The 26,264-nt window shown below is 41.4% G+C and overlaps 1 protein-coding gene across 1 annotated transcript; it reads right to left on the bottom strand.

The window, feature by feature from the left end:
* Positions 1 to 661: 661 nt before the first annotated feature.
* Positions 662 to 19,412, bottom strand: LOC134226112 (isopentenyl-diphosphate Delta-isomerase 1). Its single transcript, XM_062706667.1, has 3 exons — positions 18,983 to 19,412; positions 17,714 to 17,860; positions 662 to 1,534 (listed from the first exon to the last, which is right to left on the bottom strand). Exons 1-3 carry the CDS (start codon positions 19,256 to 19,258, stop codon positions 1,226 to 1,228), a joined length of 732 nt encoding a protein of 243 aa, XP_062562651.1. The 5' UTR covers positions 19,259 to 19,412; the 3' UTR covers positions 662 to 1,225.
* Positions 19,413 to 26,264: the final 6,852 nt, after the last annotated feature.

Below are 26,264 nucleotides of genomic sequence, written 5' to 3'. Positions count from 1 at the left end.
GACTAACATCAATACGGGGATTTGGCGCTTCAAATCTACTGCTTCACCGATAGCTGGCTGTTATGAGTAACGACGAGATTTTTGCCTTTCTTTGCGTCGCTATCAATGAATGCGGCACCATAGCATTGCAGCCTTGGCAGGCGATGGTGATTGACGATCGAGAGGTGGGTGGAACACACAGTTTAGACATTTGGCCATTTCGCTCGATGTAACACGAACGCTATAACGATGCACGCTGCAACTTGATGAGACACCGTCAAACAGAACCCGAATGCATAATATGGGTATGTGCGTAGGAAGGTATGGGAGCAATTTTCACTTCCCAGGTGAAATCATTCGAACGGGTCGAGGGTGGGTAGTTGGAATTGTTGAGTGAACCTTTGTTCGACTGATGTATAGTAGGAAGTCAATATGTTGAGGAAAAAGCGTAGAAAATTCACCAGACAAGGTACAGTACTTACCTAGATTCATTCCAAACATGTGTAGGGCGCGTAATTCTTCAATTGAATTATTTAACAATCGATTATACCGCATTTTATTCCAATACTTGATAATAGCCATTAGATTTTGTCGTCAAAAGATTTTGTATAAAAAATGGCCAGGTGCGTTGTATTGTTCAGCATTGTATCTGCGTCTTGGTCATCTGAATAAAAAGTACTCCTTTTTCATACAGGAAAAAAAACTTTTTTATTCGAATGTTTTATCAGTCATAAAATGTGCATTAATATTCGTCAGAATAACATTTAAACAAAGCTGTAATGCCCATTAATAGTCTTTAGTTTTATAATGCCCATTGAATATTGCCCCGTTGATGCGCTAAAATAGCAACCTTGTGATGACATTAAAAATAGGTAAGGCATAAGTGTTAGAACGCTAGAGGCACTATTATCCCATCTTCTTCTTCTTCAATGGCTCTACATTCCAGCTGGAACTTGGCTTGCTTTTCAACTTAGTATGCTATTAGCATTTCCTCAGTTATCAATTGAAAGCTTTTCTATGCCCGCCATCGCTACTGGAGACTGCATACCGCATCGGTATCTTTAATGTCAAATTTATTGTTTTGAATTGCTTGTTCTTAAGTATGAAAATTGGGCTACAGTGATAAAAATAATATGCACATCTGACACAAAAAATACCGAGTGACATGTACCGACTCTAACAAAACATACCTATTAATAACAAAATCTGGAGTGCCATTAGCATTCTAACACTTATGCATCTACTCTCAAAATCGTTCGATTTCGTTGAGATTCTGAAACTTTTTCAACCTATGTAGATTATCCCACCACAACTTTAGCCGGTGGTTCAGGATCAGTCGAAACCACGGCGTCAGGGGAGCGTTCAACCCGGATATCTGCGCATCCAGTTGGTCTCGTCGAATGTAGCGTACTTCGCTGACTTCACTCTCGTTCGGCTTCAATTCTACGTCCTTTTGAAGGAACAGAATGTAGTCGATCTCATGTTCACCCCACACACCGTCACCTTTGTCGGCATAGTGAATTCGCGTTAGGTAATGGAAGTTCTCTGGGCGAACCTACAAGTATAAAAAATATCGATTATCACGAAAATGTATGTCTCCGTTTTTAAATGACGAATGAAATGGTTGGTGCATGAAAAATGAGTGAAATTTTTTGAGCACAGACGAGCAATGACGAATGAAATGAATGGTGCATGAAAAATGAGTGAAATTTTTTGCGCACAGGCACACACACACATACATACACACACACGCACACAGTAGGGGGCAGCAGGGACTTTGTCCAAGGGCTTGACGACCCCTCCCCATGGCCACTGGGAGTTAGACCGGGACCATCGTCCCTAACCCCTAATCCCAAGGCGTCAAGCAACCCGTGCCGAGGGGATGCATGGCCAGGGGGGTGAAATAATAAGCTCGGCCTTTAACGGAGCCTGTGGGGTACCTGGGCACCCTCCACAGTAATTGTCCCTTACCGCGTCATGCTGGGCTCTGACGTGGTGGACCTTTTTCCCGAGCAACTCGTGGGACCAAAATGGAAAACCAAGTCAATTCTTCAATTAGTGGTAGTAGTGTAGGCGACAACCCCTTCGCAAGAGGTGGGTTGTTCAGGTCTCCGCCTAGGAGGCCAGAGGCAATAGTCGGCAGCTCAGTGCGCAGCGCCAGCGTGGGTCACTCAACCTTCCTCTCGGCTAGAAAAACGCCGGTAGGGGTTATTGACGGCCCATGGCTTGTGGAGGCGATGAACCGCAAACGCGATGGGCTTTCGGCCTTCGAGGTGGCGACGGAACAGCTGGACGCCATCATCGACTTTGCGTCATCGAAGCATAATATCAGCAAGGACCTCAAGAGGAGCTTGCAGAAACTTCGGAAGTCGATGCTGGACGCCAAGCTGGGGAGGGCGGTCGGTACGGCCAAGTGTAAACCCGTGAAATCGGTGGAGTCGAGGTCTACCCAGACTGAGGCCCAAGGATTCGCGGACTCGGGCAAGGTCGAATCGACCGAAGGCGTACCAGCGAAGACGGTGGTGCCAAAGTCTACCCAGACTGAGGCTCAAGTATTTGCGGGTACGTCGGGGGTGACTGCTCCAACGGAGCAGACACAAAAACGGGGGAGACAGTCTCCAGGGGATGAGCTTCCTGGGGGCCGCTCCAAAACGCGGAGGGTTACTACCCCGAACAAGGGTAGTGGGGCTGGGAAGCTGAACCCCGGTCAAGTACCTCCAAAACCAGGGGAGGAAGGACCTGGAAAGGTCCGTTCACTCAGGAAAGACGGTGGTAAGGGGTTACAGCAGGCTGAAAGTTCTCAGCCGCACCAGACCAGGGAAATAGAGGGGGATGACGCCTCCTGGACCCTGGTCAAGAATAAGAGGAAACCGAAGACGTCAAGGGCCGAAAAGAAGACCCAGGCGAATGAGGGTAGCAAGAAGTCTAGGGTAGGCGCCAATCGCTCCAGGGGCGATGCCCTAGTCATCACGGCGGACGAGGCTAAGTACTCGGATGTTTTGAAGGCGATGAGGAGTGACGTCAAGCTCGGCGAACTCGGCGCCGACGTACGTCGAATAAGACGTACCCGGATGGGCGAGATGATACTCGAGCTGAAGCGGGGCGTCTCGCAAAAGGGCGCCGCCTACAAAGGTTGGCGGAGGAGGTCCTAGGCGAGACGCTCAAGGTGAGGGCACTCACGACGGAGGTGAATCTAAGGGTTAAATACCTGGACGAGATCACTGAAGTCGAAGAGCTCGTCACGGCACTGCGGCGACAGTGTGAAGTGGAGACGCCCACCGCAGCCGTTCGGCTACGGAAAGGTCCGGCAGGGACACAGGTAGTATTGGTTCGGCTATCTGCAGCGGACGCCTCCAAGGTAGTCAAGTTAGGGAGCGTCAAGGTGGGATGGTCGATATGTCCTGTGCGTATATACAAGCAACCCGAAGTTTGCTTCAAGTGCCTGGAACCGGGGCACAAGCAATGGGACTGCCTGACAGAAGCAATCTCTGCCGACGCTGCGGATTGGAGGGACATAAGGCACAATGCTGCACGAACCCTCCCAATTGTTTGATTTGTTCCAGCAAAGCTGTGAACAGCAAGCACCCCAGGGGGGGTTCGATGTGCCCGGCGTTTAAGCGTGCTGCAAAATCAAAGTGCAGGTAACGCAGCTGGCTTGCTCGGCCTCGCCCGAGTTTTGGTGTGCGCAGGTTTAGAGGAAACGGCGGAACACGTGTTGTTCGTGTGCTCACGTTTTCGCACAATGCGTGACCACATGCTTGCCACATGTGGTCTGGACAACCTAGTTCGGAGGATGTGTAAAGATGAAGTTGGCTGGAACGCCGTTTTATCGGCTATCGCCCAAATCGTCTCGGAGCTTCACAGAAGGTGGCGTGTGGACTCAAGGATGGCTAGTTCAGGCGCAAATAAGAGGTGGTCCAAGGGATCGGAGTCGGCTTCATGGGTCATACCGGTGGTCATGCTCTGTGGTCGAACTCGATCCTTTTATCGAACAAGTGGCCGCGCGAAGAACAACATGGTATAGTCGCTTTCGCGGCGTCGGTCAACCGGGCGGGTTCCGAGCCCGAGGACGGAAAGGGGTCCTCGTCAAGGCTGGGTCAGGCGTAGGCCTCGCGTCGGCAAGTCCCTCTGTGTGCTGGCGAATAGGCCCTATCGCAGAAAGGTCAATTTGGGGTGCACGCGGCATCATCATTCTTGATACCAGTCGTGCAGAGGGAAGCAGGCGCGAAGTCGACCCTTCCCACCTTTCGAGGACATAGGGCGTGGTAAGGCCACCTGGAAAGACGGCAACGCGCTGGCACGATACCATGGTGTTCTTCTAAAAAAGCGAGTTACGATGTTCGGTGCTGCAAGGACACGCAGCTAACCTCGAGGGTGCGTTGTGCACTGGCCCCCCTTTGAAGCATTACTTTCTGGTTGTACCGAAGGGACTATGGGCTTGGCGGCAATGGAAACGGTTTAGCGAGTCGGGGATGTAGTCCTGCCTCCCTCGGTGATCCCTAACCCCGCACTTCCTGGTCAACCCAGGATGTCTGTTGAGCAGATTCCCCCTCCATTGTTTAGGAAGAAAAAAAAACACAGTAGGTAGTAGTAGTAGTAGGTCAGAAGGAGAAGAGAAAGAAACAGATGAAGCAAAAAGAGGCAAGGAAGCCTAAGCGTTAACTCCAGAGATGGTGATTTTGTGCAGAGACCTAGAGGAGATCACGTCGGAAGAAGAGCTGCGGGGTGCACTACAGGCGCAGTGCAATCTAGGCGAGGTGCAAATTTCAATCCGGATTAGGAAGGCGTACGGAGGCACACAGACAGCGATGATTCGTCTGCCAGTAACCGCTGCTCATAAGGCACTGGAAGTAGGCAAACTGACGGTTGGATGGTCGAAATGCCCATTGAAAGTCGCCCCAGAAGTGAGCAAATCTGCGGAGAGATGCTTCGAGTGTTTGGGCTTTGGACACCGGGCGCGAGCTTGTAAAGGTCCAGACAGATCTAACATGTGCTGGAAATGTGGGGAAACAGGTCATCTTGCGAGAGAGTGCACGCAAAGACCGAAGCTTTGCACTTCAGCGGACAGAAATGACCATCAGACGGGTGGCTACAAATGCTCAGCTTCAAGAGGGCGATCGCAGGCCAGCAGTAGTGAAGATAATTCAGATTAATCTGAATCATTGTGAAACCGCACATCAACTGTTATGGCAGTCTTCAGCAGAAACGATGTGCGATGTCGCGATAATTGCATAGCCGTATCGAGTTGATAACGGCAACTGGGTGACAGATAGAACGGGTTTGGTTGCGATAGTAGTCATGGGCAAATTCCCTATTCAAAAAGTGGTGGAGAGTTCATGCGAAGGCTTCGTGATTGCCAAAATCAACTTCATATGCAGCTGCTATGCACCTCCAAGGTGGACCGTGGAGCAGTTCAGCCAGATATTGGATCAGTTAACCGATAAGTTGATCAGACGAAGGCCGGTAGTCATAGGAGGTGACTTCAATGCCTGGGCCGTGGAGTGGGGCAGTCGAGTGAGCAACACAAGAGGATATATCCAGGAAGCTCTAACGAAGCTAGATGTACGGAGGGAGTCTATCATCGACTTCACGTTCTGCAGTCTTTCGTTGACGGCAAGTATGGACTGGAGAGTTAGCGAGGAGTACACTCACAGCGACCACCAGGCGATTCGTTACCGTATTGGCCAACGAAATCCTGGTGCAACACGAAGAAAGATAACCAGTGAACGGTGGTGGAAAACGAAAGCCTTCAACAAAGACCTATTCGTTGAAGCACTTCGACCGGACAGCAGTACCGAGACCATTGATGCGGCCGAGCTAACAAGAATGATGGTAAGGGCTTGCGACGCTACAATGCCACGTAAACTAGGACCGAGAAGCAATCGGCGTCCAGCCCTCTGGCGGAACGACAGGCTCAGTAAGCTGCGCGCTGCTTGCCGCAAAGCTTGGAGGCGGGCACAGATAGCAAGGACGGAACCAGAGAGAGAGAGAGAAACGCAAGGCGGAGTTCCGGGAAGCTAGGACCGCATTGAAACGGGCTATCCAACTTAGCAAGTCAGACTGCTACAAGGAGCTGTGCCAAGAAGCAGACGCCGTATCGGGTCGTGATGGCGAAAATCAAAGGTCCATCGACGCCAGCTGAAATGTGCCCGGACAAGTTGAAGACAGTTGCGGAGGGTCTTTTCCCGAAACATGATCCGACCATGTGGCCGCCAACCATTGAAGAGCGATGAAGATCTTTAAACATTGAATCAACGAACGCCAAATTTCAACGATCTAGAAAGCATCAGCGATTAGGCCGTAGTAGAGCATCAAGTTGGCATGAATTTAGCCGATTTTTACTCACGATCTGATTTTTTTCAATGCCTGGTAGGGTGGCTCAAAAAACACTTTTTCAAATTTTTTGATGGGCCGCCCTCTTATTCTTTTCAATTTGATGCCCTGATGCTCTGGACAAAATTTCAGCCAAATCGGTCAACGTTTGGGCAGTGCTAAGCTCGTTGGAAGTTTATATGGAAAAATGTATGCAGAAACATCCAAAAACAATGATTTGCAGTTGGACGGCACAATTTACGATCAAGAACCATGATACTCATTCAGTTCTTGTAAAATAAAATCCAGAATGTTATGCCGAAAACCGCGAGAAGATTAGAGTTTATTAGACAAAGATATTAGCATTTTACTGGAGTGTTGTAGGGGTGAATTTATTTCTTTTCAAAGGTAAAAGAAACGAAATTTGCTCAAACCCCACTGCAGAGAAATGCTAATAACTTAGCCGGGCAAACTCGAATCTTCTCGCGGTTTTCTGCATAACATTCTGTAATAAATTCTCCAAGATCTGAATGAGTGTCATAGTTCTTCATCGTAAGTTGTGTAGTCCAGCTGCAATTTACTGTTTTTGGATGTTTCTGCATACATTTTTCCATATAAACTTCCAACGAGTTTAGCACCGCCCAAACGTTGACCGATTTGGCTGAAATTTTGTCCACAGCATCAGGGCATCAAATAGAACCGAATAAGAGGGCGGCCCATCAAAAAAATTGAACAAAGTTTTTCCCATACTAATTTGAGCCACCCTAATGCCTGGTCACAATCAGGGATTGAACTTATCATTTCATTATCATTTAGTATTCAACCAATAACTCAATCCAGAGGCGGAATTCCGAAAAGTGTTGTATGGCGGACTTCTAGCGCTGATTCCCCTCTACAACTTTGTCTAAGGGTACATTGCTCTATGTCTAATATTCACCGCGGGAAACGCTAGTATCATTTAATACACTAAATGATAATAACGCTTATTTCCCTCACAATTTCCAATCCAAAAATTGCCTAGACCGGCACCGGGAATCGAACTCAGCCACCCTCAGCATGGTCTTGCATTGTAGCCGCGCGCCTTACCGCAAAGCGACCCAGCGGATGGAGATCGTCGTCGGAGGCCATGCGATTGCTTCGAAGCAATCACTGAAGCACTTGGGAGTGATGATCGACGATCGGCTAAATTTCAACAGCCACGTTGACTACGCCTGTGAAAAGTCGGCGAAGGCAATGAACGCAATAGCGAGGATCATGCCAAACGTAGGCAGACCAAGAAGCAGCACGAGGCGTCTGCTAGCTAGTGTCTCGTCATCGATACTGCGGTATGGGGTTCCTGCTTGGGGCAATGCACTGCAAACCAAGCGGAACCGGGGGAAAATCCAGTGTGAGACCAATTTAACGTATGTATTGCTTAGCAGCTCCCGTCATGTGCAACGACCAACAAGGGAATTTGCTGACAGATAAAACTGAAGTGGCTGCCAGGTGGAAGCAACACTTCGAGACTTTGTTGAATGGAGGAAGTGACGGTGCATCGGTGAACAGAATAAATATTAGCGACGATGGACAAGCTGTGGAGTCACCTACACTAGATGAGGTTAAAAAAACTGTCAAAGAGCTGAAAAACAATAAGGCTGCGGGGAAGGACCAGCTCCCGGCTGAACTTCTCAAACATGGCAGTGAGCAGCTTTATGAAGTTCTGCACCATATTATGACGAAAATATGGGAAGACGAGAAAATGCCTGCTAGCTGGTTGGACGGCCTCATTTGCCCTCTCTTAAAAAAAGGGCACAGACTGGAGTGCGCCAATTACCGAGGAATAACCCTCTTTAATTCGGCGTACAAAATTATGTCCCGTATTCTGTTCAACAGATTGAGACCGCTTGAAGAGTCCTTCGTCGGCGAATACCAAGCAGGTTTTCGTGAGGGCCGATCAACGACGGATCAAATGTTTACCCTGAGACAAATCCTTGATAAATTCCGGGAGTACAACTTGCAGACACATCATCTGTTTATTGATTTCAAGGCGGCGTACGATTCAGTGAAACGAAATGAATTATGGCAAATTATGCTTGAACATTAGGGTGGCTCAAATTAGTATGGGAAAAACTTTGTTCAATTTTTTTGATGGGCCGCCGTCTTATTCGGTTCTATTTGATGCCCTGATGCTCTGGACAAAATTTCAGCCAAATCGGTCAACGTTTGGGCGGTGCTAAATTCGTTGGAAGTTTATACGGAAAAATGTATGCAGAAACATCCAAAAACAGTAAATTGCAGCTAAACTACACAACTTACGATGAAGAACTATGATACTCATTCAGATCTTGGAGAACTTAATACAGAATGTTATGCAGAAAACCGCGAGAAGATTCGAGTTTGACCGGCTAAGTTATTAGCATTTCTCTGCAGTGGGGTTGGAGCAAATTTCGTTTCTTTTACCTTTGAAAAGAAATAAATTCACCCCTACAACACTCCAGTAAAATGCTAATATCTTTGCGTAATAAACTCGAATCTTCTCGCGGTTTTCAGCATAACATTCTGTATTTTATTTTACAAGAACTGAATGAGTATCATGGCTCTTGGTCGTAAATTGTGCCTTCCAACTGGAAATCACTGTTTTTGGATGTTTTTGCATACATTTTTCCATATAAACTTCCAACGAGTTTAGCACTGCCCAAACGTTGGCCGATTTGGCTGAAATTTTGTCCAGAGCATCAGGGCATCAAATAGAAACGAATAAGAGGGCGGCCCATCAAAAAATTTGAAAAAATGTTTTTTGAGCCACCCTATTGAACATGGTTTTCCGGCGAAACTGATACGGCTGGTTCGTATAACGTTGGACGGATCGAAATCAAGTGTAAGGGTTGCGGATGAAATATCGACGTCATTTGTTACCTTAGATGGATTAAAGCAGGGTGATGCACTCTCGAATCTTCTTATCTTATCTTATCTTATTATTGGCATTACATCCCCACACTGGGACAGAGCCGCCTCGCAGCTTAGTGTTCATTTTAGCACTTCCACAGTTATTAACTGCGAGGTTTCTAAGCCAGGTTACCATTTTTGCATTCGTATATCATGAGGCTAGCACGATGATACTTTTATGCCCAGGGAAGTCGAGACAATTTCCAATACGAAAATTGCCTAGACCGGCACCGGGAATCGAACCCAGCCACCCTCAGCATGGTCTTGCTTTGTAGCCGCGCGTCTTACCGCACGGCTAAGAACGGCCCCACTCTCGAATCTACTGTTCAATATTGCTCTAGAGGGAGCGATTAGGAGAGCTGGTGTGAAAAGAAGAGGTACCATTATCACAAAATCGCATATGCTCCTGGGATTTGCGGACGATATCGATATTAGAGTAGAGTGGGGCAAGAGTGCGCGTGGGGTAAGAGTACGTTTTTGATTTTTTGAAGTAATAAAAAAAGATAAACTAGCAGCACTGCATCAGTTCGACAGGTATTCTGGCCAACTATTATCATGTGTAATTGTAAACGATTTGAATAAACAACAAGGGAGATATGGAGTTAGATAACTTTTTGGTCAGTTTGCTAAAAATAATTGGATTTCCGCAACTAGTATTTCATTACCATATATACGTTCAATCAGGTGAACATTATACCATTTCGATAACCTATTGTATAGGGTACTTTATGGTACAGAACACCAATCCGGTTGGTTTTCCAAGAAGTCAAAACCATTACTTGAATAATTTTTGGGACTGTGGGGTAAAAGTACGCAGGAACTGGTGGGGCAAGAGTACGCATATGAATCTTCAAGTTATGATGTCAAACCCGTATCTCCGGCCGAAATAAGACTTCTTCCAAAGCGTAAAGATCCACAACTAAGAAAAATGGGACAGAATTCGAAATTATAACAAGTTTTTAGGATAAGTTGAAGTAATTCGGTGTTAGAAAGGACTTAGCGAACAAAGCACTGAAGCGAAATAATGAAATTGTATTAGGACTTATTGTTATACACCTAAACATAGTACGAAAACACAATTTCATCTAAATGATAATTTCATTTAATCAAAAGAAACATTCATAAATTACGCAACGTTTAGCTGGGAGGGGTTGCGAGATGTATGACGATCATTATAATTTTTGAAGGATTCATACAAATAGTGTAAGATAGGGGGGGAGGGGTCATGAAATAGCCAAATTTTACGTTACGTGATTGGTGGACTTTCTTTAAGGAAAATGCCTTTGTATACGCCACGCGAAACCTGATATATATTTTTACCTCTGTAGTTTTTTGTATATATTTTGTTTTTCGTATGAAAGTGCACATTTTTAGGACCCCCTCCCCCTTTAAGAGTTACGTAATCTTTAAATATTCCCTAATATATGCTCATTAAACATCAATTAAATGTTATTAACTCTTATTTGTGTTAATATATACTTAAAGCACATGATGGATAAATGCGTACTCTTACCCCACCCGATGCGCACTTTTACCCCACCGGTGGGGTAAGAGTGCGTTTTCACTTGTCTTGCAATAAGGGTTCTACTAAAACGAATCTCAATATTTTCAATATTTTTTCCACTGGGTAACATAAAGGAAGAGTATATGAATCATCGACACTGATTTGATATGCAGAAGCTTGCTTCATAAGGGCCACATGATCGATTGAAAACTAAGTGCGTACTCTTGCCCCACTCTACTCTATCGGAATTGATCGCCGTGCCGTGGAAGAGGCTTTTGCGCCTTTTAAGGTGGTTATACAACAAAGCCACAAATCGGCCATCTTGGAAACCACGTGCTTTTACTAGTGATTTTTCAAGAGCACGGATTGAGAGAACCACAACGCCCGTGGGGATGAAACATCCGTAGATCGTTTGATTACTCATGCTAAACAATCGACTTTATTTTCAGCATTGTATGAACATTATTACGCTAGATTTGAACTTTTGATAATAGGAGTAGATAATAGTGTGGTGAAATTGAAATTCACCACATGGCTTGATTGTATAATCACCTTAAGAGGGAGACAGCGAGGATTGGACTCACGATCAATACCAGCAAAACGAAGTACATGGTCGCTGGCAATCAACGTGGGTTCATTAGTGGTGGTGGTAGCGAAATAGTGCTGGATGGTGAAAAATTTGAAGTGGTAGAAGAATTAGTGTATCTTGGAACATTAGTGACGTGCGATAATGATGTTACCCGCGAGGTGAAAAGGCGTATTGCAGCTGCAAATAGGGCTTATTACGGACTTCGTAACCAGCTTAAGTCCCGTAGTCTGCAAACGAAAACAAAACTCGCGCTGTATACTACTCTGATTTTTCCGGTGGCTTTATACGGCCATGAGACATGGACGTTAAAGGAGGCTGATCGGAGAGCTCTCGGAGTGTTTGAGCGTAAGGTGCTGCGGACAATACTCGGCGGTAAACAGGAGAACGGTATCTGGCGGCGTCGCATGAATCACGAATTGTACCAGGTGTATAAAGGGCTGGATATTATTAAGCTTATACAACACGGCAGACTACGGTGGGCTGGTCACGTTTATGGTAGTAGCGGATTGTGTTAAAATAATAATCAAAGATACGAAATGGAAGCATGAATTATTTGAATGAGATTTGAATTTCTAAATCGAAGCAATCGGCGTTCGAATAGTAGGCGCCCATTAGCACTCGAATATGAGCTCGATTGACAGAACGAAACAAAGAAAGAGACGATACTAATCCGAATATTAGGTACATCGTCTATGTATCACTAGAGCTACTTGTTCTGTCAGAACATACTTGTGAGTACACTGCCCATGATAATTCAGATATTCGACGGATGTCCTAAGGATATTCGCTCGGCCACGACATGGCGCGGTTGGTAGCTGGCCATGATTCGGGGTATTTTTTTGTGTAAAAGAGTGAAGGTAGGAGGAGAAAAAAAGAGATGAGAAATGCTCTCCGGTGGAAATAGACGGAGAAGCAAAGGTACAAGATGATATGAAAAAAAGCAAAAAAACTCAAAGGTGCAGCCCATTCGGGTTGTACGCAAAGGTGACGTAGGACTACGTAGCTATTCAAAATTGATGGTATTTGCCATAACAATTTGTGTCGTTTTATTAACATTGATCAAACTGCTCGGAGGCCAACTGAATCAAGAAGTTGAATAGTTGTTCCCAGTTGGATGGACTTTGAGTCTCTAACCGTGGAATTACCATGACTCATCGGCCGCTGAAGCCACTCGACTGGCTTTCAATCGGGGACATCACAATCCTTACTTTGCCACGTACGCTTACATCGCGGGCGAAAACCAAACGTTTCAAATAAATATATTTGCGTTTGGTTTCACGCCACTTCTGATTCTGCTTATTTCTCCTTTATTTCAGCCATTTTTGAGGATGGTGTCCTCCAAAAAGGTCTTTATACAAAAGAAGGTTGATCCGACAATCCGATATGAACTTTCTTCAAGTGCAAAACTCAATCGTAACTAGCAAATTTGATAGCGCGGCGGAGGGAGATGATGCAATTAATTTGAACGGATGGAATCACTAACAGAAACCAAGCTACCACGCTTAACCCGATGCCGCCGAAACAATCCATTTTCCCAATTAATTCTTTCTTTCCATAAAATGCTGGTCCTGAGAAGAACCAATTTTCTTTTCCCAATGCGCCTTTCCAATAACTAATTGCATCTAATCGCTTGTCGAGCCCTTGCGTTGCAACTGTCCGACCGCCACTTGATGATTTTTCGCTCAGCCTCTAAAATTTGAAATAAATTTTCAGCATTGCCACACTGCCACCCACTCCTTCGTGCTGCTGTGTCCGTTCCGCTACTCGAATGTCAAACCGCTCGAATCAAAATGGCTCGCGCGCGCCGGACAGCAGCTTTCTTGTATTCAATAGATGGGTGTAAATAAAATGTGCACTCATAACGATTAATGAAGGGGCGGGGCTAATGGAATTACTTCATTAGATATAAGAAAGCTGGTTTTCGGCGCGCGCGAGCCATTTTGATGGGGATTCCGCAGACAATGTCGGAGAATGTTATTTGCCACTGCCTTGCAAGCGGGAAAAAATGCAAAAATTAATGAGATTTTAAAAAATTAGGTTTTACGTAAAACAAATCAAAACAAGGCACGTTACATTTTTAGCGAAGAGTCCTAGTTGGAAAATGTATCACAAATGAAAAAAAAATTGTTTTGCACTTTTTTCCCAAGCAATTTTGTCAAAAATCCAAAACCCAAATATATAAGAAAGGCGAAGTATTTTTCACGCTAATCACGCTATAATCTAACACATGAGATTCAAAATAATTATTACCAATGGGAAAAAGTATATCTTTGCCGTCATTTTTCAACGAATTATAACTGAAATCCATCTTCCACTCGAAACTTACGATCTGTTCGTAAAAAGCCGTTCTCAAATTGACTTTTCAATTTTTATGGCTCGTTCATCTGGGGGATTACTAGGTAGTTAATATAGTCACTACATGGGAAATAATAAGTAGAGCTCTTGTTAATACACAGAAAAACATATAATTTGTTGGTGGAAATATAATTTCTACAGCCTTATAAATGGTTAAACCGCTTTTTGTGGAATCCAGATCAAAATGGGTCGAGCGCTGAAAAGCAGCTTTCTTGTATTCAATAAATTAAACCCGTAAATTTGAATGGATGCAATCACTAACAGAAACCAAGCTTCCACGCCAAACGCCGATGCCACCGAAACAGTCCATTTTCGCAATTAACTCTTCCTTTTCGTAAAATGTTGGTCCTGAGAAGAACCAATTTTCTTTTTCCAATTCCCATTCCAATAACTAACTGCATCCAATCGCTTATGCAAATTTGCAGCATTGCCACACTGCCACCCACTTCGTGTCGTGCTGCTGTGTCCGCTTCGCTGCATCGAATGTCGAACCGCCTTCTGTGGAATCTCGATCAAAATGGCTCGCGCGCGCTGAACAGCAGCTTTCTTGTATTTAATAGATTAAACCCGTAAGCCCCGCCCCTTTGTGAGCTGATATGGTGTAAATATAATGTGCACTCATAACGATTAATGAAGGGGCGGGGCTAATGGGATTACTTCATTAGATATAAGAAAGCCGCTTTTCCACGCGCGCGAGCCATTTCGATCGGGTTTCCACAGACAACGGACCAATGAAACTTTGTCGAAAGATTCTGAATTTGGTTATGAGATGTTGTTTATCTAAGATGCGTATTGTTGCGAGGAATGACAACAGAAATTTGACTCAAGACGAAGTTTCTTCATATTACCAAACATTAGCTCTTGACATCTGTCTGTCCAAGCGACGTTCACTAATGGGTAGTTGCTGTAGGTAGATAGTTTTCACAAAAGTGGCGTCTTCATGGATTTTATACAAAAGAAAGTTGATCCGAAATAAACTTTCTTCAAAGTTCAAAACTCAATCGTAAATAGCGAATTTGATAGCGCGTCGGACGGAGATGATGTAGAAAATTTTAATGGATGGGATCACTAACAGCAACCAAACTACCACGCCAAACCCGATGCCACCGAAACAGTCCATTTTCGCAATTAACTCTTTCTTTTTATAAAATGTTGGTCCTGAGAAGAATCAATTTTCTTTTCCCAATGTTCCTTTCCAACTAACTGACACCACAATTTGTAATAAATTTTCAGCATCGGCACTGGCGGTGCGGGATCGCCACAGTGCTATTTTTATGGTCAACCCTTTCTTCGTATGAAACGCTGGTTCGTTGAGGTTGAATGATCTGCAGCAACACATCGAGCACCACCACCAATGCGATGGATTTTCTTTGAAAATTTTATTAGCGCCTCCATGATGCTGTGTCCGCTCCGCTGCGATCGCTTTGATGCGTCTGCTCTGCGTAAAATCTTGTTCAAACTGAGGATTAGATCCAAACCCGCAAGTGATTGATTTTTGATGTTTGTGCTAGTGATGCATGTACGTGATTGGTTGGTTCACCTATTTCTAAACTTTTTATCAATTTTAGATAATAAATAGTTAAAAAACAGTATTTTTATATGAATACAAAGAAGCGTTGACTCATCCTTGATCGAATGGTCCAAAAAAATTGAAAATCCATCGAGAAACGGCTTAGATATTAAAGTTTAAAGTCTATCATATTTTCGTGACGGTCCCAGATTTTCGCAATCGTAAAGTGTACCCCAATAAAGAAAACACAGACGTAGTCCTACGTCAAAAAAAGAAGGAAAAATGCGATGAATGTATTTGAAAAATGCTCTCCGGTGGAAATAGACGGAGAAGCAAGAGTACAAAATGATCTGAAAAAATGGAAAGAAAACACTTTGAACTTTGGTAGTGATGGACAGAGTACAAGAAAAAAAAGAGAGGAAACAGTTGGCCTTTGGCTGAGCAAGACGTAGAGCCACAAAAATAATATGAAAAGCAATGAAAAAGAACGATGATTGAAGATTTTCTGATTTTGTAGTTTGATCGATGTTCTTGGCACTGGAAAACTAACATGACAGAGAATTGAAAATTTAACAAAGTGTTGTTTAGCGATTTTTTTTCAACCAAATAGAATCATAGAAGAGAGTAGAGGTGAGCGGGATTGTGGTAGTAGCGGATTGTGTTAAAATAATAATCAAAGATACGAAATGGAAGCATGAATTATTTGAATGAGATTTGAATTTCTAAATCGAAGCAATCGGCGTTCGAATAGTAGGCGCCCATTAGCACTCGAATATGAGCTCGATTGACAGAACGAAACAAAGAGACGATACTAATCCGAATATTAGGTACATCGTCTATATATCACTAGAGCTACTTGTTCTGTCAGAACATACTTGTGAGTACACTGCCCATGATAATTCAGATATTCGACGGATGTCCTAAGGAAGAACGTCAAGCGAAGATAATATTTAGTAGAGAACCCGGAAGAGGCCGCAGGCTTCGTGGAAGGCCGCGTACACGATGGCTTTTTGCAGTGGACCAATCAATAAGCAAAAACTGCCGCTAAGAAATGAACAGATCGCGCCACCGTAGACATGTTCTGTCAAACACACACGAATAGAAATATGCGTATACAGTGCCGCCGTTGTTTTGATGATGCGGTGAGTGCAAAATGAGTTACCTTGATTGATCCGTTGAAGAGGACCTGAGGGCGCTCAATGTTCAGGGCCAGGATCTCCCAGGATCGAGTCCAGTGGAGAAGGATACTCCATTCAGCGTAGGTTCATCGAAGAGCTGTAGCCCATCAAATATTCAAATAAATATTGCTTAGCAGAAATATCGATTTTGAAAAAGGTGTGGCATCTCACCCGGATTGACCCTATTTAGTAAAAACTAGACTTTTTCAGCCAAAAAACTAGCGAATTCAGCTTAATTTGTTTGTTGAGACTAAGATCAAGAACAAATTTACTGTTGATACAATGAAACATAATTTTAAAGTGAGTTGGTTGATGATCGGAGTCGCTATCAGCAGGACCAGGTAAAAATAAAACTTTGGACCAATATCTAATAATTAAAAAAAAGTCCATACTGAACACTGAGGACATTAAAGACATTTTCTCCAATCATGCCAACCTAAGGTTTTGCTTTTCCACCACTCCACAGTGGCTAAAATCGTTTATTAAAGCGTTTATTTAATACTACCTTTATCATGCAATTTAGCGTTATGGTGTCTTCGAAACATTTAATCAGTAAGTTAATGTACTTTTTTGGAGGTATTCAGCTTACTGATCAATCCCCTTAAAAGTAAGATGAAAATAGTAGTTTGTGCAGCAAGTTGCAAAAAGATGATTTATCCAACAAGTTTTTCAGGAGAACTTTTGCTACAACTCTCGCGAAGACATATACCTTCCATGTTTTTAAGTGGAAAAAAAATGTTCATCTCACTTTTAGGGGTATTGATCATAAGGTTGGAGCCCTCCTTAGGCATGCGGTAAAACGCGCGGCTACAAAGCAAGACCATGCTGAGGGTGGCTGGGTTCGATTCCCGGTGCCGGTCTAGGCAATTTTCGGATTGGAAATTGTCTCGACTTCCCTGGGCATAAAAGTATCATCGTGTTAGCCTCATGATATATGAATGCAAAAATGGTAATCAGGCTTAGAAACCTCGCAGTTAATAACTGTGGAAGTGCTTAATGAACACTAAGCTACGAGACGGCTCTGTCCCAGTGTGGGGATGTAATGCCAATAAGAAGAAGAAGATCATAAGGTTGAATACCTCCACAGAAGCGCGTCGACTTACTGATAAAATGTCTCAAAAACGCCATTACGCTAAATCACATAATAAAGGAACTATTAAATAAACGCGCTTAAAACACGATTTTAGCCACTGTGCACATGAAGTTCATATTTGGAGTGAAATGATAGCCTTTCGGATACAACTAAGATGTAAGAGAAATGCAGAAACATTTTTTGGCGATTCTATTCAGTTGTCGCAAAACATAACTGTCCCATATTCATATGACCTGCAAACGAGATCGACAATTGAATCAATACTCACCTGGCTAAGAGGGATTCCCAATTCGTAGTTGAGTCTTCTCTGGGCAGCTCGTCGAATTCCCAACGCATTGAGTTCTTCTCGCTCACCTTCGATATCGTGCAATGGATGACTGCAGCATGCATTCGTATAACAATCGGGAAATGTTATCTGGAAGATTTTTTTTAATTTGGTTATTCAAAGCAATGTAATCTATCAATGTATCATTTAGTATAAGTTACTGCAACTAGCAGTTAAAATCCGTAGCTAGTAGAATCAAAACAACGTACTGTTTGGCAGAGTTGTTGAATAAACATCGCGCTAAAAGTCCACCATACAACACATTTTGAAATTCAGTTGAAGTGAGTTATTGATAAAGAACAATATGTTCGAAACCAAATTCCTAAATAACCGGAAACATCCCTGTATTTATCTACGCTTACGATGTCCAAACAAAAATAATTTGAGAATAAAACAGGCTTTCTGATCATTTATTTTAAAACTACACTTAATGTACGTAGGCAAACGAGTAAGAAGTCTTGATGATAATGCATATGTAGTTTTAGAATAAAGTACACACATCACTTATAAATGCGCCTGGGTAATAAAGGTCGCGACGGAAAATAGGAATATTAACAAAACAGACGTTCTCCATATTCAACGGTGCCTGCTTGTTATCTTTAGAATAATGTATGCGACACAAGAATAGCTTTATTTACATTTCCTTCTGCTGGTATTGATTATGTTGAACGAGATAAAGAAAACTTCTACTTAAGAAATGATTTTTCTTTTGTAGGAGAACAACAACTCGTTATGCATATTAATAAGAAGAGCATTTGAATGTATGACTCTTGGAGGATGGAGTTAGTGAGTTCAAACTGATTCATAATATTGTCGTTGTAGGTAATAATAAGAACATGTATAAACTTCACTCAAATACTTCGACTGATATTTATGAAATGTTTAATTAGAAGCAGAAGATGGTCTAAACAATATGCTTAAAGAATTGAATACCTTAGTTCTAATAATCTATGTACATTAATAAACGAAGAATTTAAATCAACAGTCGTTTAAATTACAGCTTGTCATAGTATTTTAAACCACGGACCGAACATGAACATTTCTTATCTTATACAAAATTATGTGTTATGATTTGTAAAACGAATCAAATACTTCTTCTGAACACCCTAACGCACACTCCTCCGATCAAAATCATCTTCACTTTCTACAATTGTTCAGCGATTTGTTTCAGCTAATAGCGCACCACGCATATTCGAAACCAAAGTGGCTTACCTTGTGGGTAGACCTTCGCTGCAGCAACATTTCGCCCTTGGAGTTGAACAGAAACACGCTGAACGCCCGATGCAGCCGGATGTTACCCTTGTCGTCTACTCGGTGGCAGTCCCGTTTAGAGGCATTCCCCAGCGATTGGTCATTTTCGTTCACCAAGATGCAGTTTTCTTCCAGGGCTAGTTCCTGGAGTTTGGCCGCCGTAGCCGCACTGGAGTAGCTGACCTTGAACTGCTGAAGGATACTGGACAACCCTCGGAAGCGGGTTAGCAGAGACATCGTATATTGTATCGGGTACACACTTCTGCTGACTAGTTTACGATGTTCACTTTCCTGGCACGGTAACTAACCAGATGTGAATTATATCGCATTCCAATGCGCACTATTTGCACAAGAGCTCTTGTTTGATGTTTTGGTTGATGAGATGGGTACCATGCGTGAGAGGTGACATTTGGGGGTGCGGCATCCGAGTTTCACTGCATGCGACAATTTTATGTGACACCACAATCATTGTGCTACAAAAAATGGAAGATAACGCTTGTCACATCGCTACTTTTGAGGTCGTAACATTTTTTCTGTGATGGTTTGCCGCCCGAATAAAAAATATTATATTATTACAATTACAATATTACAATTTATTGTAACATTACTATCAAAAACAATAAATTGACCATAGATTATACTGTAGATGAAATAATAGAAATACATTAGAATGTATTGTTATGAACCATTCAATTAATTGTAAATGAAGTTTTCGCATTAGAATGTACGGGTGTTAAGTATCGTAACTATACACTACTAAAAATCCACACATATTTATTAGCATAAATCCATAGATTTAACTTATGATGTATATCAGCGCACACATAATCATTCTCCACGCGAAATACTAATAAAATAAATATCTAAATAAACTTTATGTGTGGTCTCGAATTAGCAATTATTTTATTTATGTGTGTTTCTATATCGATTACACAGGGGAGCAAAATTTAACCTTTTGCGGGTCCTCAGAACCAATTGATGTGTCTTCAGTAGATTTTGGCTCGCTGAATCCGAATCTGTCCTCAGATATGTTCTAACACGTCCAAATTTTGAGATATAGCTAGATTAATACCGCTAATTTGAAGAAATTGGCATTTTTCGAAGGACTTTCTTGTAGTACATATTACATAATTTTAGGTCAATCAATACCCGAAACGGTATAAGCACATCTGATCTAATGATTTTTTATCAGATTTGCAAGTTACAATTCAACCGTCTAAGACGAGTTAAGTACTCTCCATTTAATTCCACCAAGTCGAGTCAAGTACGAGACACTGAAGACGACTACACAGTTGTGGTCGAAAAAAGTATCTGCAAAGATTCGAAAATAATTGGTGGAATTAAATGGAGAGTACTTAACTCGTCTTAGACGGTTGAATACATTCCACTAAAAGAGCTTAATATATTTTTCTGAAGTTACAATTGTTTTCTATTCGATTTTCCTTGAATTTAAGTTCAGTGAATTTAATTAAAAAAATATTCCATGCATTCATTATAATAAAAAAAAATGTTTTCGAGAAAAAAAAACGATTTTTTTATTGTTACGGTAACTAACAACCCCTATTTTCTATTGTAAAACTGCCATTAACAATAGGATTTATGGTGGAAAACAATATTCTTAATATTCCATTGTGAGCAACAATGGAGTTTATTGTAATTACAATTTAATTTAGCGTATTGTTACAATAATTTCTATTGTAATTCTATTGGACTTTTTTATTCGGGTTACTTTAAATCGCATCAAGCATCTCGCATTCACTGATATCTTGCGAAAGGAATCGGAGAAGAACGGTTAACGAGATGATGGCTTATGCAATGTATAAGCACAGAGAAACAGACGTCTCACTTAGAACAAAATGCAATCAAAATCATCGTCACGAAAACAGTACCGCCCAATTCTAAATGCACTGTAGGTGGACAAACGGCAACCAGGTGGCGGTAGTGAGCAAACGTCAAACACAAGTAAAACCGATGGAAGCGCCATCGGTGGCCGATCGACCACCTACAAAAAATTGAATCAACCGTTAAAAAGATGAACGATAGAACATGTGTAGAGTGAGACGTCTGTTTCTCTGTGGTATAAGTTTTTACTTATACATAACATTAAGCACCTGCTTTGGCAAAAAGTATTAGAAATCATAATAATAAATAACATTAATTTTGTTTTACGTGTAGATGTGGAACAAAAGTTCTTGGAAAATTGTTCGAAAGGACTATCAAAGTAACCGTGAAAATATTTTAGTATGACATCATTTTTTTCAACGATTCGATATCGAGTCTTAGAACATCAACTCATGGAGGGTCTACTGTAGCTTGTAAAAAATTTAAGTGATATGAGTGAAATCCTGTTGGCTTAATAGACCAGCTAGGATGTTCAACGATGCACTGATACATCCTTCAGGACTTGGTTGATCGGGTTGATCACACGCTCTGAACTGTTTTGAACTCAAGGACGTTTGGAGAAACGAAAAGGCTTATAGTTGCTCAATGTTCCTGCTAAGATGTTCAACGACGTATGAAAACGTCGTCCAGGGGCCTGTAGCATAATCGAAATTTTACTAATAATTTTAGTAGAGTAGCTTGTAACTTGAATTTTTCCGTTGCATAATGAATCTACAAGTATCAATTTACAAGTCTAATATTACAAGTAAAGCACACTAATATTATTAGCAGAATTTACAAGTAACTGTTGCATAAAGAAAATAAAAGTACAAATTATTAGCGTTGGCTTGTAGTTTCTATTACAATTATGAATGGGCTGTATTTTAATTTACAAGTAGCTTTTATTTTATTATTTCAGCTGTTCAAAGTAAATATACATCGTTTTATTGTTTTTAACGACTTAACAGAGAAAGAAACTATTATTCAAAGTGCTTTAAATTACCATACAGTGAAATACTATGCACTAAAAATAAATTTCTCGTTCCAATACAAAACTGAGAATTATGAAATTTTTCAAATAACTCTGGACAAAGCAGAAATACTTTATAGTGCTGAACATCAAGTATTCAAATGGTCGGGCGCAAACTACTCAAAAGTGGTTTGTTCGTACTCTTGCCCAATAACCCAATTTTGCGTAAAATAACTCTTCTAACACTATGTAGTTTACCTTAATCTACGTAATAACATATTACCCAAAGCAGAGTTTAAAGCCTGTCCTCGTTAAATTTCGGACACCCATCATCCATTGCGATTTTTTGAAATTTTTACAAAACACTGGGGAGATCAATTTACATGACAGTTGAATCTCTCCACTTTATGTTATTCTTTCAGCGGGTTTTCATTCTTGTCGAAAGAGATAAAATGGCCAAAAATCAATTGGACATTGTCTCAGTGTCCGAAATTTAACGTGGACATGCTTTAGTAACTGTAGTTGACCTGAAGTGGACTTTGTTCAACTCAAATGTGGGTTGTTGTACTGAACAATCTTGGGTGGGGACATGCATCTTGCCCTATTTTTGAGAACAATCATGAAAAAGAAAGGAAAAACTACTTTAATTTTTAATATTTTTTAAATAAAATCGCCAAAATTTCATAATTGGACTAAAAAAAATACAAACCCGCGTGAGTCCCGCAATACACGTAAATTAAGCCCGCTTCAGAAACACGCGTCAAACGAGTCTAGCGAAATTAGATTTTTCATGGAAGATAAATGTTCGAGTAAAGTAAAAATCGGCCAAATTAAAACCCATGTCAATCCCAAAATCCGCCTATAAAAACCACGTAATAACCCCCCCCCCACGTAATAAATGTACATTACTTTCTCTTTGAAAAAATGCCAATGTCACAAAAACGTATTGAAGCGCGGAATCAATAAATTAACAGAGAGAAGGATAATAAATTCGTATTCCGTGTATTCCTATCGCCGTATTCTATGCACAAACTTGCAGAAAACAATAAACAAATCATTTATCTCCCCATTGGCAGTGAACTGTCGGATGAATTTTGACAGGTAAATGAACCTGACAGACTTGTCATTTCAACCTTACTAATAATACAAGTACTAATATTATTAGTTGGCGAATCACTTTTAATGCAACACTTGTAACTTGCAACTTGTAGCTAATATTATTAGGGTAAGACACCCAGAAATCGCCCTCCTTAGCCATGCGGTAAGACGCGCGGCTACAAAGCAAGACCATGCTGAGGGTGGCTGGATTCGATTCCCGGTGCCGGTCTTGGCAATTTTCGGATTGAAAATTGGGTCCTAAAGCCCTACCTCGTTTATGGTTGCAAACGATAGTGCATCGGTCAAGAATACTTGTACCGTTGTTATATAAATTCTGGTAAAATTCTAAATCAGTAAAAATAATATTTTTGTGTTTAAGACATTTTAAGGCAAATTTTGGGCATGCAACATTTCAGAACGAATGAACCATCAGCCCAAAACGTCAGCCCCATATATATCTACTGTCGAAGGTTGAGTCAAGTGCCCTGCGGTGTTTTGCGAGTGCGTTTGAATCCGTACGTCAAACAAGACCGAAAATGTCGAGGAAGCATTTTTCATCTATTTTTCAATTTCAAATTAAACAATGTTCTTTTCGATTTTTGAGTCTAAAGAAAAACTGACACGTTTAGAATGATTACCTTCATCGTTCCCTGAAAGAAAATCGAATATCGATTCTTCATTTTAGGACCCAATTGTCTCGACTTCCCTGGGCATAAAAGTGTCATCGTGTTAGCCTCATGATATACGAATGCAAAAATGGTAACCTGGCTTAGAAACCTCGCAGTTAATAACTGTGGAAGTGCTTAATGAACACTAAGCTGCGAGGCGGCTCTGTCCCAGTGTGGGGATGTAATGCCAATAAGAAGAAGACCCAGAAATCGCCCTCCCCCCAGTTTTCGCCAACCTATTTAAAAATCTTCATTTCTCGTAAACTAGTTGTTGAAAACAGTTACAGTTAAAGTTTTTCCATACAAGCATCAATCAATTATGAAAAAACCTGAACTTTCACTGTTTCCAACAACTAGTTTTCGTGAAATGAAGATTTTAAAATAAGTGGGCGAAAACTGGGGGGAGGGCGATTTCTGGGTGTCTTACCCTAGTCTGATTATGCTACAGGGCCCAGGGCTTGATTGATCGGGTATATCACATGTTCTGTACTCCAGGACGTTTTGGAGACCCTGGAATAGTTTACGTTTATTCAAAAATCGATCAATTCAGGTCTTATGATCACATAGATATTTTTGGACATATATCTCAACTTAGGAAATTTTGTTTGCAAACATATTTCCTGATACATTCGAGGATATGTACTCCAGAACAGTTTGGACGGCCTAGAACATCCGAAAAAGTATTTCAGCGAGTTTTCATTTATATCAGCACGCCAGATAACAATGTAATCCTTCGTCCTGAAGTAATGAAGTGCAAACAAGCCCGCATCTTGTCACTTTTATTTCGATGAGGGGACCTTCTCTGAAGAGAATCCTCTCTTGTTAGCAACGGCCTTATTACCGCTAGTGCTTGAAATATTATAAATATAACATTTGGCCAAAAAATAACCCAAGTTATTTTGTTTTAAAAGCTAAATCTCTAAAAAAATGATTGAGTTTTTTTGTTGATAAAAACGGAGTAATTTTGTTGACGAAACCGGAGCGTGATAAAATCGGAGAGTGACAAAATCGGAACGTGATAAAATCGGAACATAGCTGTATCCCGTTTCGCGGTAATTAAGCTTAGCTTATCTTTTTAACCTTTTTTTGTATTTTTAAGAGTTTGCCAATCTTTTCTACCAGCTCTTAATTTTCTCTTCTTTATATGGCCGTTTTTTTCATTGCGTTTCCCTTTCAAGTATTTTTCTCTTTTCTTTTACGCATTATTTTATGTTATTTCCAAAAGACATATACATTATTGTCAATATGATAATTAGATGTGTGAACTTTGTCATCAAGATACACTATATCATATGATAAAGGTCGCTGTCTTAATACCTTAAAAGGCTATGGTATTCTGGTAGAACTCAGAAGATGGAATGATTGAAAATTGTTCATAAGGCAAAATGCATCTTCCTTAAATGTTAGCCGGTATGTATTAGGCGGAATATCATGTGCTGTCTTCTTCAAATGTTCGCATTTGCCCGCTATAAGACAAAATGTGTTGTTTCGTCTTCTTTAAATGTTCGCATTTGCCCGGTAAGGCAAATTGTGATGTTTTGCCTTCTTTAAATATTTGCATTTGCCCGGTATAAGGCAAAGTGTGTTGTTATGCTTTCTTCAAATGTTTGCATTTGCCCGGTATAACGAAAAATCTGTTGTTTCGCCTTCTTTAAATGTTTGCATTTGCCCGGTATAAGGCGAAGTGTGTTGTTTCGCATTCTTTACATACCGTCGTCGGGGGTAACAATGGATCAAATGGGGGTGAGAATGGGTCACTGTTTCAACCTTCTAAGTGGTTGTAGATTGAATTGAATGCATCTGAGGGCAAGAAGACTAAAATATAAGAGACCTTTTTAGACGATTTTGCTCTTCGACCTCCTGACTGCCGGTGAAAGCGATGACCCATTCTCACCCCCAGACCCATTATCACCCCCGGTGGGGTGGCGGTAGTCGTATTTGCAAATATGTTTTGCTTCAAAACATTTTTTTTTGTTGGGATTTGAAGTTATATGAGTCTGGTGTAAACTCAATGATTATTCGCTTTACATAATAATTAAGTGAATTTTGATGCATTACAAAGCTAAAGAACACATTACACTGGATTTTGTTTTTACGCGATTTACGTTTTCTCAATTCTCCACTCATCCTAAATATTTAACGCATAATTATTAATTATCATGTGATTTTCCTTCGATTTATTCTGGATTTTTGAAACATGTTGCGAAGAGTTTGGTGGTAAATTGAAGTCACACGATCAAAAATACGAGCAAAAAAAAATCGTGTAAAAACAAAATCCTGTGTATTGAACTGCTTGTAACATTCGTAAAATTAAACCTTCAAATTGGTATTGACCGCGAAAAGTTTCACCGCGGAATAGTACTAACCGCGGAATGGTATACCGCCAGATAATATAAACCGCGATATGATACTGAACGCGAAATGGTAGACCGCGAAATGTTAACCATTGTTTTGGAATGTTTTACCGCGAAATGTCGTACAATCTAAATACACACTCTACTCTCGCACTTTAAAAACTTACCCATCTGTTAAATATCATGTACTTGTAAGTCATCAATGTCCTTCCTGCCTTCAGCGACTGGCCATATTATTATTTGCTTCATAAAACAACATTCAGTATGGGCAG

The sequence above is a fragment of the Armigeres subalbatus genome, chromosome 3 (assembly GCF_024139115.2).
Source record: "Armigeres subalbatus isolate Guangzhou_Male chromosome 3, GZ_Asu_2, whole genome shotgun sequence".
In the NCBI taxonomy this organism is placed as follows: Eukaryota; Metazoa; Arthropoda; class Insecta; order Diptera; family Culicidae; genus Armigeres; species Armigeres subalbatus.
This window is presented reverse-complemented; position numbering and strand designations above follow the sequence as displayed.